General features: G+C 50.4%; 1 protein-coding gene across 8 annotated transcripts in view; it reads right to left on the bottom strand.

Annotated features, from left to right (window-relative positions):
- Window positions 1-12,988, bottom strand: part of ALX4 (ALX homeobox 4) — an 88,490-nt gene that overhangs the window by 3,404 nt on the left and 72,098 nt on the right. For all 8 annotated transcript variants that reach the window (XM_089778551.1, XM_089778553.1, XM_089778554.1 and 5 more), the window contains one exon: window positions 4,387-4,515. In XM_089778551.1, coding sequence (XP_089634677.1) covers window positions 4,387-4,515 — 129 coding nt within the window. The remainder of the gene's footprint in view (window positions 1-4,386; window positions 4,516-12,988) is intronic.

Consider the following 12,988-nt stretch of genomic DNA (forward strand, 5'->3'; position numbering starts at 1 on the left):
GGGGGGGCGTGTAGCAGAGGTAGTAGGGTATTCGCTTAGGGCTTGTCTGTACGTCCAAGAAGCTGAATGTCCTGGCGGTTGATCTTTCAGGGTTTGATTTAGCAGGCCTAGTAAATGCTGAGGGCACCACTAGCACCCCCGGTACGCGTCCAAGTTGTAAGGAGTAAGAGACGTCAATGGAAGAGTCCCCCCCCCCCAATCAACCTCCTGCAGTGGGGCCTGCCTCAAATTCGGTTTAAGGTACATTGCATACCTTAAGTCAAATTTCTGGCATAGCATAGACCTGGCCTTAGGCTAGAGGGAGCAGCTTCTCAGCTAGCTAATGTGCAGGCAAAGGAGATGGAAGGGGATCATGATGTAGTGCTAGGCTTGCTGGGACAAGGAGGCAGATGGGATCGCTCTCTCAGTCAACTCTCCTTCCATCCTTCACCTGAGACATTTGGTGGACAATTCTTCAGGTTAAAATGGACACACAACATAAGATCTCAAATCAGCAATGAAATGCAGAGGAATCTGCACTATTGGCATCAAGTGCAGTCCTAGCAGGTTGGTTAGTACCTTCTCAGGCATCTATGCAACCAGCCAATATGCCAGACAACAGCAAAACAAGTGCAGCTCCACGGACATGTGTGGATTAGCACTCATTCAAACTAAGCCTGACTAATCACGAGAGGCAATGACTCCATGGGTAGGGTGCCACTGTGAGGTGGTAGGTGACACCTAGGGATGGGCAGAGTTGTTATTTTTTTCTATACTGACAGGAAAAACACTTTTGGTGCAATGTGTCCCACACTTTCGCCTTGAAACATAATCTGTGGGGTCTGGGAGCCTGGTAGGATTGGGGTGGTTATTGGATCTGTGATGGTAAGGGTGGTGATCTGTCGGTTTCTTGTAAATAGTATCCTGTAGGGTTCCATGGCTGAAGCTGATTGTGGTGTCCAGGAAGGCGATGCTGGCATGGAAGGATTCAAGAGAGAATTGAGGAGATGCGTGGTGGTTGTTGAAGTTGTGGTGGAAACCTATGTGGGATTTTAAGTCATCTGGCCAGAGATGAAAACATTTCAGGTATATCACTTATTTCAGGGTGGATTTGTCCAGAAATTCTACCTCAGTGTGGGCCACGAGGATATTGGTGTATTGGGGAGTCATCCTAGTACCCTTAGCTGTTCCCATAGTTCAGGAGTATAGTCCCTGGCTCAATTAGGCCCTGACTTTGGTTAGGGGCTCTCGGTCCTACTATAATACAAATAGGGCATGTCTAGACTACATGGCTCCGTCGACGGAGCCATGTAAAATAGTTTACCCGGCCTAGTCAATGAAGTGGGGATTTAAATAATCCCCGCTTCATTAAAATAAACATGGCCGCCACGCTGTGCCAATGATCAGCTGATCCAGCACAGCGCAGCAATTTAGACGTGGATCTGTCGGCTGAGGAAGCCTTTGCTGACCAATCCCTTACGCCTTGTGCAAAGCCGACAGATCCGCATCTAGACTAGACAGCCATGTCTAGACTAGACAGCCGACAGATCCGCGTCAGTGGACTGTTGGCACAGCGCGGTAGCCATGTTTATGTTAATGAAACAGGGATTATTTAAATCCCCGTTTAATTGACTATGCCGGGTAAACTAGTTTACATGGCTCCGTCAACGGAGCCATGTAGTCTAGACATACCCATAGGTAGTAAAGTGTTTGCAGCACTCTGCTATGCTTGTCAAAGAGACACTGGTATGGTCTGGATGCAGTATCTGGGGCAGACCATTTCCCATTTGCTTGCCTTAATTTTTGCTTAGAGAGAAAAAAGAATCCTCCCCCCCTCCCGCATGTGCTCTTCTCCCCCACCCAGGAAGTCAAATTCAAGTGTCCGGCCATCTGGGATCCTGAATCTTAATAATAAAACCAAATGATAATGCAGAAGAAGAGCAGTGTTCGGCAGTGGGAGGCCCTTCCTTTGGGATGAGGTGTGCTGGGGGAAGGGGTGAGATGAAAGAATGCAACAAGAGAGGATCCAGATGGAGCGAGAGTGTGAAAAGCCCAGCATTCCACAGCCCAGCACCACCACTGGCTTCTGTTCCACTACTGACCTTTTACCTCCAGCAAAGAAGATTTTTTTAGACTGGGGGAGGAGGGGGTGAGGAGCGAGGGAGATGAGGAAAGTACAGAGGCAGAACAGAGCTGTGCTCTGTACAAACCACATTCTAGTGCGCCCCTTGCCTGAAAGAGCCTTCGGCAATAGGGGCTGTTCAGTATTCCTTCCAAGCCAAAGGGGAAGTTAAAAGCAAGGGGAAAAGCTGAGCTGACGCAGGAAAGCTTGCATGCTGTGCTCTCCAGGAAGGCCAGCCCTGCATCTGACAGCTCACGGTTGGAAGGGAAATCCCAGCAGCGGAGGGGAGCAAAAGCTCCGCGTTAATACAATTCTGACCTGGCAAGCCCTAGGATTGATTGGATCCTGCATGACAAAGATGAGGTGGCTCAAGGGGACATGTTGTAACCAGCAGCTATCACCCACATACCATGAATTTGAACCCTGTCCTTGGCAGCCTTCTGAGAACATGTGAGAGGAAAGTGGGGCCACCGTTGAGCTGTCCTACTACTTCGGAGATGCAGGTTTGATTCTCAGCTCTGCCACAGGCTCCCAGTGTGACCTTGGGCAAGTCACTCGTAGGATTACCAAGGGATTTAGGTGCTACAATAGTTAGTGTCAAGGCATCTTCTCAAGACTGTGATCCACAAAGCCTAAGGGAACTGCATAGGCCTGCATACAATGAATGGGGAAAGACAGGCACCTGAGAATGCAATCCATAAAAGCCAGTGGGAGGGGAGCTGCTGATGCCTGCCTCTCCTCCCCCAGTGGAGGTAGATACCTAACTGCAAGCTGCAAAGGTGCCTATCTCTGCTTAGCAATCCCTGAATGGGAACCTGTTCCCTGGAGTTAAGTGGCTTAAGCACCCAAGACATTTCTTGTGGGAATGAGTCTGGTGTGAGCTTTGCGCCACATAAAATGGCTAGAGGGGGTGCCCACCTTTTAGCTCTTGTTAGAGCACTCCTGGGACATGAGAGACCCAGATTTGGTTCCCCCTGCTCTGGCAGAGGCGGGAAAGGATTTTAACAGGAGTCTCCCACTTCTCAGAGGCATGCTGTAACTAGGGTTCCCAGTGAGGTGAGTGCCTGCACAGGCACACACCAAGTATTTCAGTCCCGCCCACCCCCTCAGCAGAGCTATGCAGCCCATGGCCCCAGTTGCTCCCAGGAGTGGGGCTGCATGGCGGGTGGCTGCCCCACCCCAGGAACAGCTGGGAAACCACTACGCAGTCTGTGTGGCTACTGCTGGAGCTGGAGCCTGGGCCATGGTACTAAAAATAGCATCATGTCCCGGCTCCAGTCCCAGCACGAGGCAGCTGCCCGCCACACGGCCCAATCCCAAGTAGCAGCCGAGACTGCGGCTGCGTGGCAACTGCTGGGGCCAGGACCGCAGTACTAAAATTAGCAGCACAACCTCAGCTTGAGTCCCGGCACACCTGCGCCCCTCAAATCTCTCTAGTTCCCTGGTTCTGGATCATGTGGCATGCGGCTGCTCCATTTGCTGGGACTGCAGCTGGGCCGCAGTGCGGCTGCTCCATTTGCTGGGACTGCAGTGCAGCTGCTCCTGGGTCGAGGCCACAGTACTAAAAATAGCACTGTGGCTCTGGCTCCAGCCTGGCACATGGGGCAGCTGCCTGCCACACAGCTTAGGTCCGGTACCAGGGGGCTACAGAGGGTTGAGGAGTCAGGAAGGCAGAAGGTGAGGGAAGGGGAAGGGGAAGGGAAAGAACTAAGGGAGACGGGGTGAGAAGAGGAAGGGGATTGTGAGGGGACAGGAGGGGGCCAAGGCAGGAGAAGAAAGGGGAAGGCACCATAGGGCAGGGTGGAGGAGAGACAAATGCCAGGGGGCCAAGAGAAGAGACTGAGGGAAAGGGCAGGAGGAGCGGGAAGCAGGGAGAAGGTAACAGTAAGAGGAGCAGAATTCACCCAGTAGACAGTGGATTCACTGCACCAGCTGCATAGCGATCATCTCTTGCCAGTGTTTGGTAGCAGCATCGCAGAGGTAAGAGGATAATGTAATGCTCCAGACAGTGCCTGAGAGGCCTACAGGGTCAGTGCAGTGTGTGTGTCAGCAGAAGGACCAACTTATTCTGGGAAGCACAAGAGAGGAGGAGGGAGTGCTGAGCCAGGTGTATGTCATCCAGACATTCAGACGGCACTGGTCTTGGCCCACCACCTCCCAGCTGGGTAGCATTGCCCCCAGTGCATCACAACCATGGCTACCCTGGGGGCTTGGGAGGGAGCACCAGACAGAGGCTGAACAGGACAGGTGAGAGGCCGGAGTGGGAAAAGACAGGGGCTGCTCACCTGGGCGTAGTTCTCTGCTCGGGTTAGAAGGGGCAGCTCATAGGCAGTTGAAAAGTGGGTGCGAACCTGCTGCATCTGACCAAAGCGTTCTCGCTTCCTCCATTTTGCCCGTCTGTTCTGAAACCAAACCTAAGGGAGACAAGCACAGACAGCAGGGATCAGAGAGGCTGGGAGCAAGGGATGAGCTCAGAGCATTTCAGGAGAGAGCTGAAGGTACTCCCAGAGCACCAACCTGGGGGAGACGTTTGTCAGATTACACCTCCTGTGTTCTACCCATAAGGTCTGGCAACAGATGTCCCCAAACTAATTGGGGGCAAAGGGCAATTTTCAATTGTAGGCATCTGAATAGGATGCTGAGAGCCCACATGCTGTTGTTCACATAAACACTTACGCACAAAGGCCCAAATCCTCAAAGGGATCACTGCTAGTGATTTCAACACTATGGACATGGGCCCCAACCTCCGGTTGAGAGACCTGGGCACCCACTTGAGCTTCCATATTAGGCATCTGGGCATCCCACATACCTCTTGCCCTAGAATTGGGCAAATCCAGGCTTTTGTTTATTTTTGACTAGATGCAATTTCTTACCTGCCAAAGCAAAAGGGATGTTGTCAAGCTGAATGGCCCTGCATCACTGAGGAGTCCCCAGCCAGAGGTTATTCAAATCGAAAGAATTTCAAAATCTGTTTTTAATTTGTACCAATAATCCTGTGTGGTTTCCTTCAGCACCTTAATCAGCACAGAGAATGAAACTAATCCTGTCACTTTTATGCCAGGTTCGTTCAATGAGTTCCAGGACTGCCGATCCCACTTTCAGACACTCTGGGGGGACTATAAATCCCCAGCACACTATTAGCACAAACAAATGGATGGAAAAATCCCTCTGCCACTGTCCTGAATCTTGGTAGGAAACTCAGTTCTCAAGGACAGGGACCCTCAGAGGCAAATGCTCCCTAGTTCAGGAGGGAAGAGACTCTCCTTTGTGTTTCCAGAGGTGAGATCTGGGGTTTCCCACCGTTGGATCTTTTGGGGAGCTTGAGACCCACTGGAAAAATCCCTTGATTGAAAGGAAAAGGCTCACGAGCGTGGCATCATTTTTACCTTAGGGTAGAGAAGTCCATTGGAAAGGATACTAGCTCAGGCGTGACGAAGCTTGGATTACTGTTCTAGCTCTGCTACTGATTCAGTATGTTGCCTTGGGCATGTCCTCTCACCTCTCTGTAAAGATGATGCTCCTGATCCACCTCTTCTGGTAGTTGATTGAGAGGTGCTACATAAAAGCAGGTATGAGCGCAACAGCCCTGTCACGGTGGAGGGGCAGCTGAGGTAAATTTAAGGGTGTGGTGTAGCCACCTGGGTTAAGGAGGTCACAGTGCCACACAGATTTGGCTCAGCTGCCCCTCCATCAGAGGTACCATAGCAGCTGCCTCATTTACATATACCTAATGCAAGCCTCAGTCAATTCAGTGCCAGCTTTTTCCATACTGGACCCTACTGCCTACCACACAAGACTCCTTGTCTTGGGGCTGTGCTGGGCAACTTAACAAGCCTAGGTTGGGCCAATTAATGGTTCTGCCCATGACCTCAGCCTAGCCCTAACCAAACCCTCCCTGATGTAGAGATCTTGAGAATGAACATGAGCATCACTAGGCTGCATCTGCTTCCCTGTTCCTATCCTGTGAGCTCTTCCAGCGGATCTGCATGATCACCCTTTGGATCACATGAAGATTTTCAATAAATGGACTGTACGTTGGAGCCAGCACATCACTCTAGGACCCAGGAGAGCTTGTCTGAACTGCCAATTATCAAATATTTGTGCCCCACGTAGATATGTGATCATGCTCTTTGTTAGGCAAACTTGATTGAGATCCTTCAATCTATCATTAGGAGGCAGGTTTTCTCCCCTTTAATCATTCCCATGGCTCTTCTTTGAGCCTTCTTTAATATATCACTATTGAAGTGTGGCCATCAAAGCTAGACCCAGTATCCCAGCAGTGGTTACACCAGTCCCAGCTACACAGGTAAAACAAGCTCTCTACTCCTATTTGAGATGCCTCTGTTTATGCAGCTAAGGGTCCCATTAAGTCATTTGGCCATTGCATTACACTGGGAGTTCATGTTCAGCTGATTATCCACCATAACTTCAATATCAGATCCATAAATGGCTCATGATTTAACCCTGTAAAGTTGCTCTCCATGCACTGAAAGCCTCCAGAAATGGTGGGTCAGTGAAATGCATCCATCCAGAGCTGATTGGGAGGGCTCTGAGTGACGGATGCAGTTATTAGGGGCTGGAATGCCCAGGTCAGGCTGGGGCACGAAAGGAGTTGCCAGGAGCTACTTGGTGGCTCAGGGATGCATTTAGCTCTGACCATTCAGTCAAGTTAAAGGGGGGAAGCTCCATTGCTTGGGAGAAATTCTCAATGGCATCTGGTTAGACCCATCAGCGTGACAGCAGGGAGATTGTGAACACGCATACAGTGACATCTTCAATGGCACCTAATAAGTGCAGGCCAGTCACCTGACATCTCATGTAGAGCTGGCCTGCATCCTATGCAGCAATTAGCCACCATCACCACAGGCTTTTTACGGGGTGCAATGAAACCAAAGAGGGCTCCATGCTATCCAGTGAGAATGCTGCATTTGAATCTCTCAGTGGAATAGGTTTGGGGCCCCTGGCATCTGTCAGCTTCGTGCTAACATTGTCCCCACCTCTGAGCAGCCCAGCTGGAGGCCAATCCCAGTACTGGCCAGCTCCACAGAGCTTTGATCTGCAGCTGCAGTCAGTGGTGGTGACCCGGCTGCTCCCTAGACTGGGGAGTCCACGCTGTGCATAGAAGATGGGTAGCAGCTAGGGAGTGAGCTGTGCACTGCTCACAAGGCTGGCGAGCACATATGCCATGCACATGTCCCATCTCTGAGCATGACAAACACACATAACCGTCTCCTGCAACATGCACATCCCCCATCCCACACACCTGAACTCCCCATGGAAAGATTACCTAGGTGCATCACACACTGGCAACACTGTGCCATCGAGGCCTTCCCCAGGCAAGAGAATTCCTAACTAAGTCTCCTTTACGCTGCCAGAGCCAAGGGCAGCATCTGGTTGCTAATATGTATGAAACTGAGCATGCTGCAGCAACCTTCAGCTTCCCAGGAAAACTTCAGAGGAATCAAAATAGTGCACTGGGCTCTCTTTGGTTGTTTTTGCTTGGGCTCTTGAAATGCTAGCGCCATCAGCTCTCTTCACCCAGGGTTTTGATGGAGATGTCCCTTGAAGGTCTCACTTTTGGGGTGAGAACTTTCCAAACCCTTTACAGGTAGGGTGAAATGTTTTACTTTTAACAGCGTGGATTCCTCGCAGTGGTTTACTCAGGCATTCTGCATCAGCTAGTGGTAACAAACCCCCAACGGCTTTAAACAGGGCCGACTTATCCATTGGGCACAGTAGGCACAGTGCCTAGGGCCCATGATGCTTTTAGGGGCCCATGAAAATGTTTTAATTTCTTTTAAAATCAGAAGGAAAAAAATGAACTTTTAGGGTCAAAGAAAATGTTTTAATTTTTTTCTCACAGCAGAAAAAAATGAAACTTTTAGGGCCCATGAAAATCTATTAAATTTTGCCTAAAACAGAAAAAAAATAAAATGTTGACGTTATATCAAAAATCATTTTTAATATTGATATTATTATGGTGGGAGGGGCCCATGAAGGCAAAAGGGCCTAAGGCCCACGAAAGTCATAATGCAGCCCTGGCTTTAAACAATCCCCGCCCCGTTTGCTCCATCATGCTTCAATCGGTTTGTATCTTTGTGCTCATAAAACTGTTAGATCTCCAGTCTTCCATAGGCTCATCCAGGACAAACAGGGCCAATAAGACAATTTATAAAGTAATTCTCTAAGCAAGGAAACAAAATACCTCTTTCCAGGCCTCCTCATGGAATTCTAAACAAACAGAAAATGGTACAAGCCCAATTTTCTTGTCTTAGCAGAAAGGAGATTACAGGTGCATGCAATGTGGCCTATCCATTCAGATCAGGAAGCAGCACTGCCTACTGTGGCCTGAATCTCCATGCTAATAGTCAGGACGGGCAGCAGTCTTGTGTGACGTGTTTCTCACCTGCAGGCTGTGTATTGCCAAGCCCTGATGTAGCACAGGAACAAATCAGTCCTACAACAGGTGTCGATAGAAAATGCTCTGTGTCTCTGTATACGCTGGCCTCAGAGGGTGCATCACTCCAGCAATGGAGCTATGTGTTGGGGGTCGGAGAGGCAGGGATTAGTTTGTAACAAAGAGATCAGTAACCTCCTCGTCATCTCCCCTCTACTGTCCCCCACTCAGCTGGTGCTGCCTGTTCTCACACAGCTGGCAAATGCCTCCCCCCCCCCCCCCCGCTCCTCACAGTGCTCAGCTGAGTCTGCTGAATACCCCACTCCCATGTTCACCTCCCCTTGTGCTTCGGCTGCAAACAGAAGTGATGGGGGGAGGTGGGGACAACTCAGCACAGTTAAAGGGGGGCTCAGTGAATGGAACTGAGATCTGAATTTCAGGGTCAACTACCAGATGCTTCAAGGTTTAGGGCTGAGCCTGCCTTTAGGGGAAGCTCTCTGGGGTTCTGTCCCCTTGTCTGTGGTTGCATTTCTCTGTCACTGTTGCACCCCCTCATAAGCTCTCTCCCATATGGTCTCTATCGTTCTCACAGTCTCTGTCTCTTTCTCTTCCTCTCACGCTCCCTCCTGCTCAGGCGTGCAGTCTGTCAGTGTCTGTCTGTTTCAGAGCCTCCCTTTTAAAGGCCAGGCTGTCTCCCCTTCCCTTGGTGAGGGCCACACGCCCTTCGCTTTCCAGCCTGCAAGAACAGAGCCAGAATTCATCCTTAAGCACTGAAACTGGACACCATTTTATCAGTGGCCTGGAATGGGAAACTGGAGCCTGGGATGAGAGAATTGAATAACTTGAGCTTGTTTTCATTTCATGTTTAATTTCCTGCAGGCTTAGCTCAGTCTTTCCGCTCCTTCCACCAGCCTCCCAGGGTTTTATGGGGGAAAAGGGATCAAGATATATTAGTTCTTGCTTTGCTTTTCTTTCTTTACCCAGGCAGTGATTTTGCTACAGCGGAGTTTGACATTTCCCTCTTGCTTTCAAGCCTCTGCTGCATCACAGGGTCAACCCTGAAAAGATTTTCATTAACGGCCCTGCAATCAGGAGGCCTGCCCCTGGGGAGGGGATAGTGGGGTGACATTCCCTGGCGCTGACCCCCATAGGCAGGCAACAAACCAGAATCACAGCTACTGTCTGCCAAAGAGACACTTGCAGCCAGGGAGAGGAATGCTCATGTGTTGGTACTGAGCTAGGGGGACATGGCATGGAGGTTGGGAAGGGAAGCATTTTAGCAATTGTTTGGGTACACCTGAGGAGGAGGATGCAAAGTGGTACATGTGTGTTCGCAAGTGCATACCTCTGTATGTGGGCACATGCAGAAATGCATGGGGTGGAGACTTGGCAATGGTGTGTGCGCACACGTGGGATGGGTGGGGAGTGCAATGATCTTTGTGCATGGGGACAGCTGTTCAAAAGAAGATGGGAGCACTTGTGCCCAAGGAAGGAGCCATTTGTGTGCATTTCATGGAGTGTGTAGAAGGCCATGCAGTTGGGGTATATATTTCTCGAAGTGGGTTCTATCAAACCTCCAAGGACCCCTTGGGGCCTGCCTTTGGTCACATAGCCTTATGCAGCTCTGATGCCAAAGAACCAAGCCAGAGCCATGTAATCAAAAGCAGCGTGGAGTCCAGGTTGGGGACCTGCGAGAGGAAGAAGGGCAGGGTGCTGGGCTTGGAAGGAGAGCTGGTAATCTAGTTGAATCGATCTTTTATGTCCTAGTTTTGTCTCAATCTCTCACACTTCACTGGCTTCAGTTATTTGTGATGGGGGGCTCACTATCTACTTATGGTGGAGGGGGAAGAGGCAATGCATAAACATGCACAGCAGCCCACTTGGGGGGAACAGCCTTTTATGTCTGACCCATCAGCCCCATCCTTCCAGCCCATTCTCCCGCTGCCCCTGTTTTAGTCTCTTACAAAACTTTTACTCCCTACGGGTACTTCCAAGAGAGCACAAAGACTTTAACTTCCATGGCGCTATAGCTTCCTTTTCACTGCACTATGGACTTCCATATGGCCCAGTCAACTGAAGGGAAAAAAGAAAATGCTACACTTTGTGAGGACTGTTTACAGGGGGCATGTAAGGGTGGGAGTAGTTCCCTGATGATTTCTAAATGTGCCCGTCACTGCAGCAACCTGGCAGCACACTAGGACTGTCAATTGCTAAGTCACTGCAATCTGGGCCGTGCGATATCTCAGCTCGCTTGTGCCTTTAAGGAAGGTTCAGGGGCATCTGCAGGCAGAGTGAGGAAGGGAACAGTCCCTTGCACTTCAGGGGAAACTCAGCTTCATTGCCTATAGACACCAGCTGTGGAGATTAGAATCCAAAGCAGGCAGAGAAGTGACCTCTTCAGCATCTGGAAAGGGGCCACGCTGTGGAATGATTTCCAAAGACACTCCAGTCCAGAGCTTTGCAGACAGAGCTTGCCGTGCTGAGTTTGCTGCTGGGGTGAATTCTTCTCCAGCTCCCTGCTCCCCTTTGGGTATTTTACTAGCAAAGTGTGAACTGGGGAGAGGTTTGGAAAGAACCTGATCAGTCATTGTCTGGCTGGGCCCTGTCTCTGCTGCTACCTAGTGCTTTGGGGGCTGTTTAGTTCTAAAGAGCGGCCAGCTTGGCCAGTGGGAAGGCAGATGCAGGACCAGGCCAGGCTTTTACTAAGTGATTCACGGCAGAGAATACCTCAGCGCATCTTCCCCTGGCCAGGCTAGAGAGGAGAAAGGTCTGGCTTTTGATTTACCTGTTACAATATCTGCTCCTTAGGGAGCATAAAGCCGCCGGCTGGAGTCTCAGGTTTGGTTATGGGCCAGCCACACTGCCACACTCTCCAGGTCAATCAGCAACCCTCCATCAAAGTCAATGGCACTATGGTGACTGGTAGCCTCTGGGAAAGGGGCTCATCTAGCAGGTGAAATCCATTCAAATATGTTGCCACCATTTGACAGGGGAAAGAAATAACGTGGTGGGGACTCGAGTAACTTGCTCTGTCTATGCCTAACACTAGGTTCTCTCTGGCATCTTGTAGCTTGATAGTCCTTAGGTAAATGACTCTAGTGACCTTGGCCACTTGTTCCATCTCCACAGCTCCCTGCACATTCTCAGGACATTTTTTGTCACCCTCTGTTCTGTAAGACAGCTCTCTCTGCACAGTTCTTGAGTGGAAGGGGAGCAGCGGGGCAACGATGGACGACGTTGGAGCACGTGATGAACAATCTGATCACTCGGTTGTAACCACACCCAGGCCTGCAGACAACAAGCTCCAATATTAGCTGTGTCTCTCACACGTAAGCCAGGCCTAGAATCCCTGCCCTTTGGCTCCAGAATCCCTCTGCCCTGACAGAGGCTCATGAGGTAGTGCTCCATTAGTTAACTGCAGTGGCTGGCCCCCTCGTCGGTCTAAGGGCCAGACTCTGCAGGGGAATATAATTCATTCACTCTTACACGCACAGGGCCTGGCTCGCTGCAGCTTTGCGCTTTGTGTTGCCATGGCCCCTAGGGCAAAGGTGTACAAGACGGTCACTCTCTTTGCACGGTGTAAATGATGATGAAATATGCTAAGGCCATGGAAGATCAGTGCCAAATCCTACTCTCCCTCAAGCACTCCTTAGGAAATTAAAATGCATGAACCAAACTCTCTGGGATGAGCATGGGAAGGAGATCTCCCCACTGGCATAGCAGTGCCATTCCTAAGCCAAAGAGGTCAGTCTGTGCAGTGTGCGATCTGCAAACCTGCGATTGTACCCTGACCTCCAGGGGAAGCCATCAGCATGTGTGATGCGGGCCCAAAAAATAGCATCAATAGCTACTTCCTGGGTTCTCCTCTACGCAAGCACAGAGGGAGTCTCAGCTTACGATTGTGAGAGACCTGGCAGCTTTGGCCCAAGCTTCTTGGACTCTCCTGCTCTTTTGGAGGTGGCAGCCATACCTTTTTGCCCCAAAACAATGGGCTTCATGCATTGCCTCCAAGCCTGCTCAGCCAACCAGGCAGCAAAACCCATTTCAATTGTGCCTCTGCATTCTCTGTTTTGACTGCCTGGCACCGGAGGTCATGGTGACCTCTGCTTCCCCCACCTTGCCAGCAATGGGATGTATCATGAGAAAGGTTGGTGCCTCTACAGCTAGTGAGCCAGTGTCCCCACCGGATTCTTTTGGAGCAAACTAATTTACACGAGAGCCTGGAGGGAGTAAATATCCCTGAAGGGTATCTGCTGCCTTGCTGCTTGCCAAGCTGCTCCCTTAGCTCCAGGAACAGCGGGCCCCTCTGTGAGCCTCAGAGGATACTAATCTAAACCCAAGAAGTCTGCACTAACATCAGGCAGCAATAAGGTCCCCTGATTAGCAATAAGGTCTCCTAAGGGACCCTAAAGTCGACTGATACCCATTACCTCAGAGCAGAGCATGATGTGGTGGGGACCCTGAGTATAGCCCCGGAGGCTATAAGTTTA

The sequence above is a fragment of the Pelodiscus sinensis genome, chromosome 5 (assembly GCF_052426305.1).
Source record: "Pelodiscus sinensis isolate ZL-2025 chromosome 5, ASM5242630v1, whole genome shotgun sequence".
NCBI lineage: Eukaryota > Metazoa > Chordata > Testudines > Trionychidae > Pelodiscus > Pelodiscus sinensis.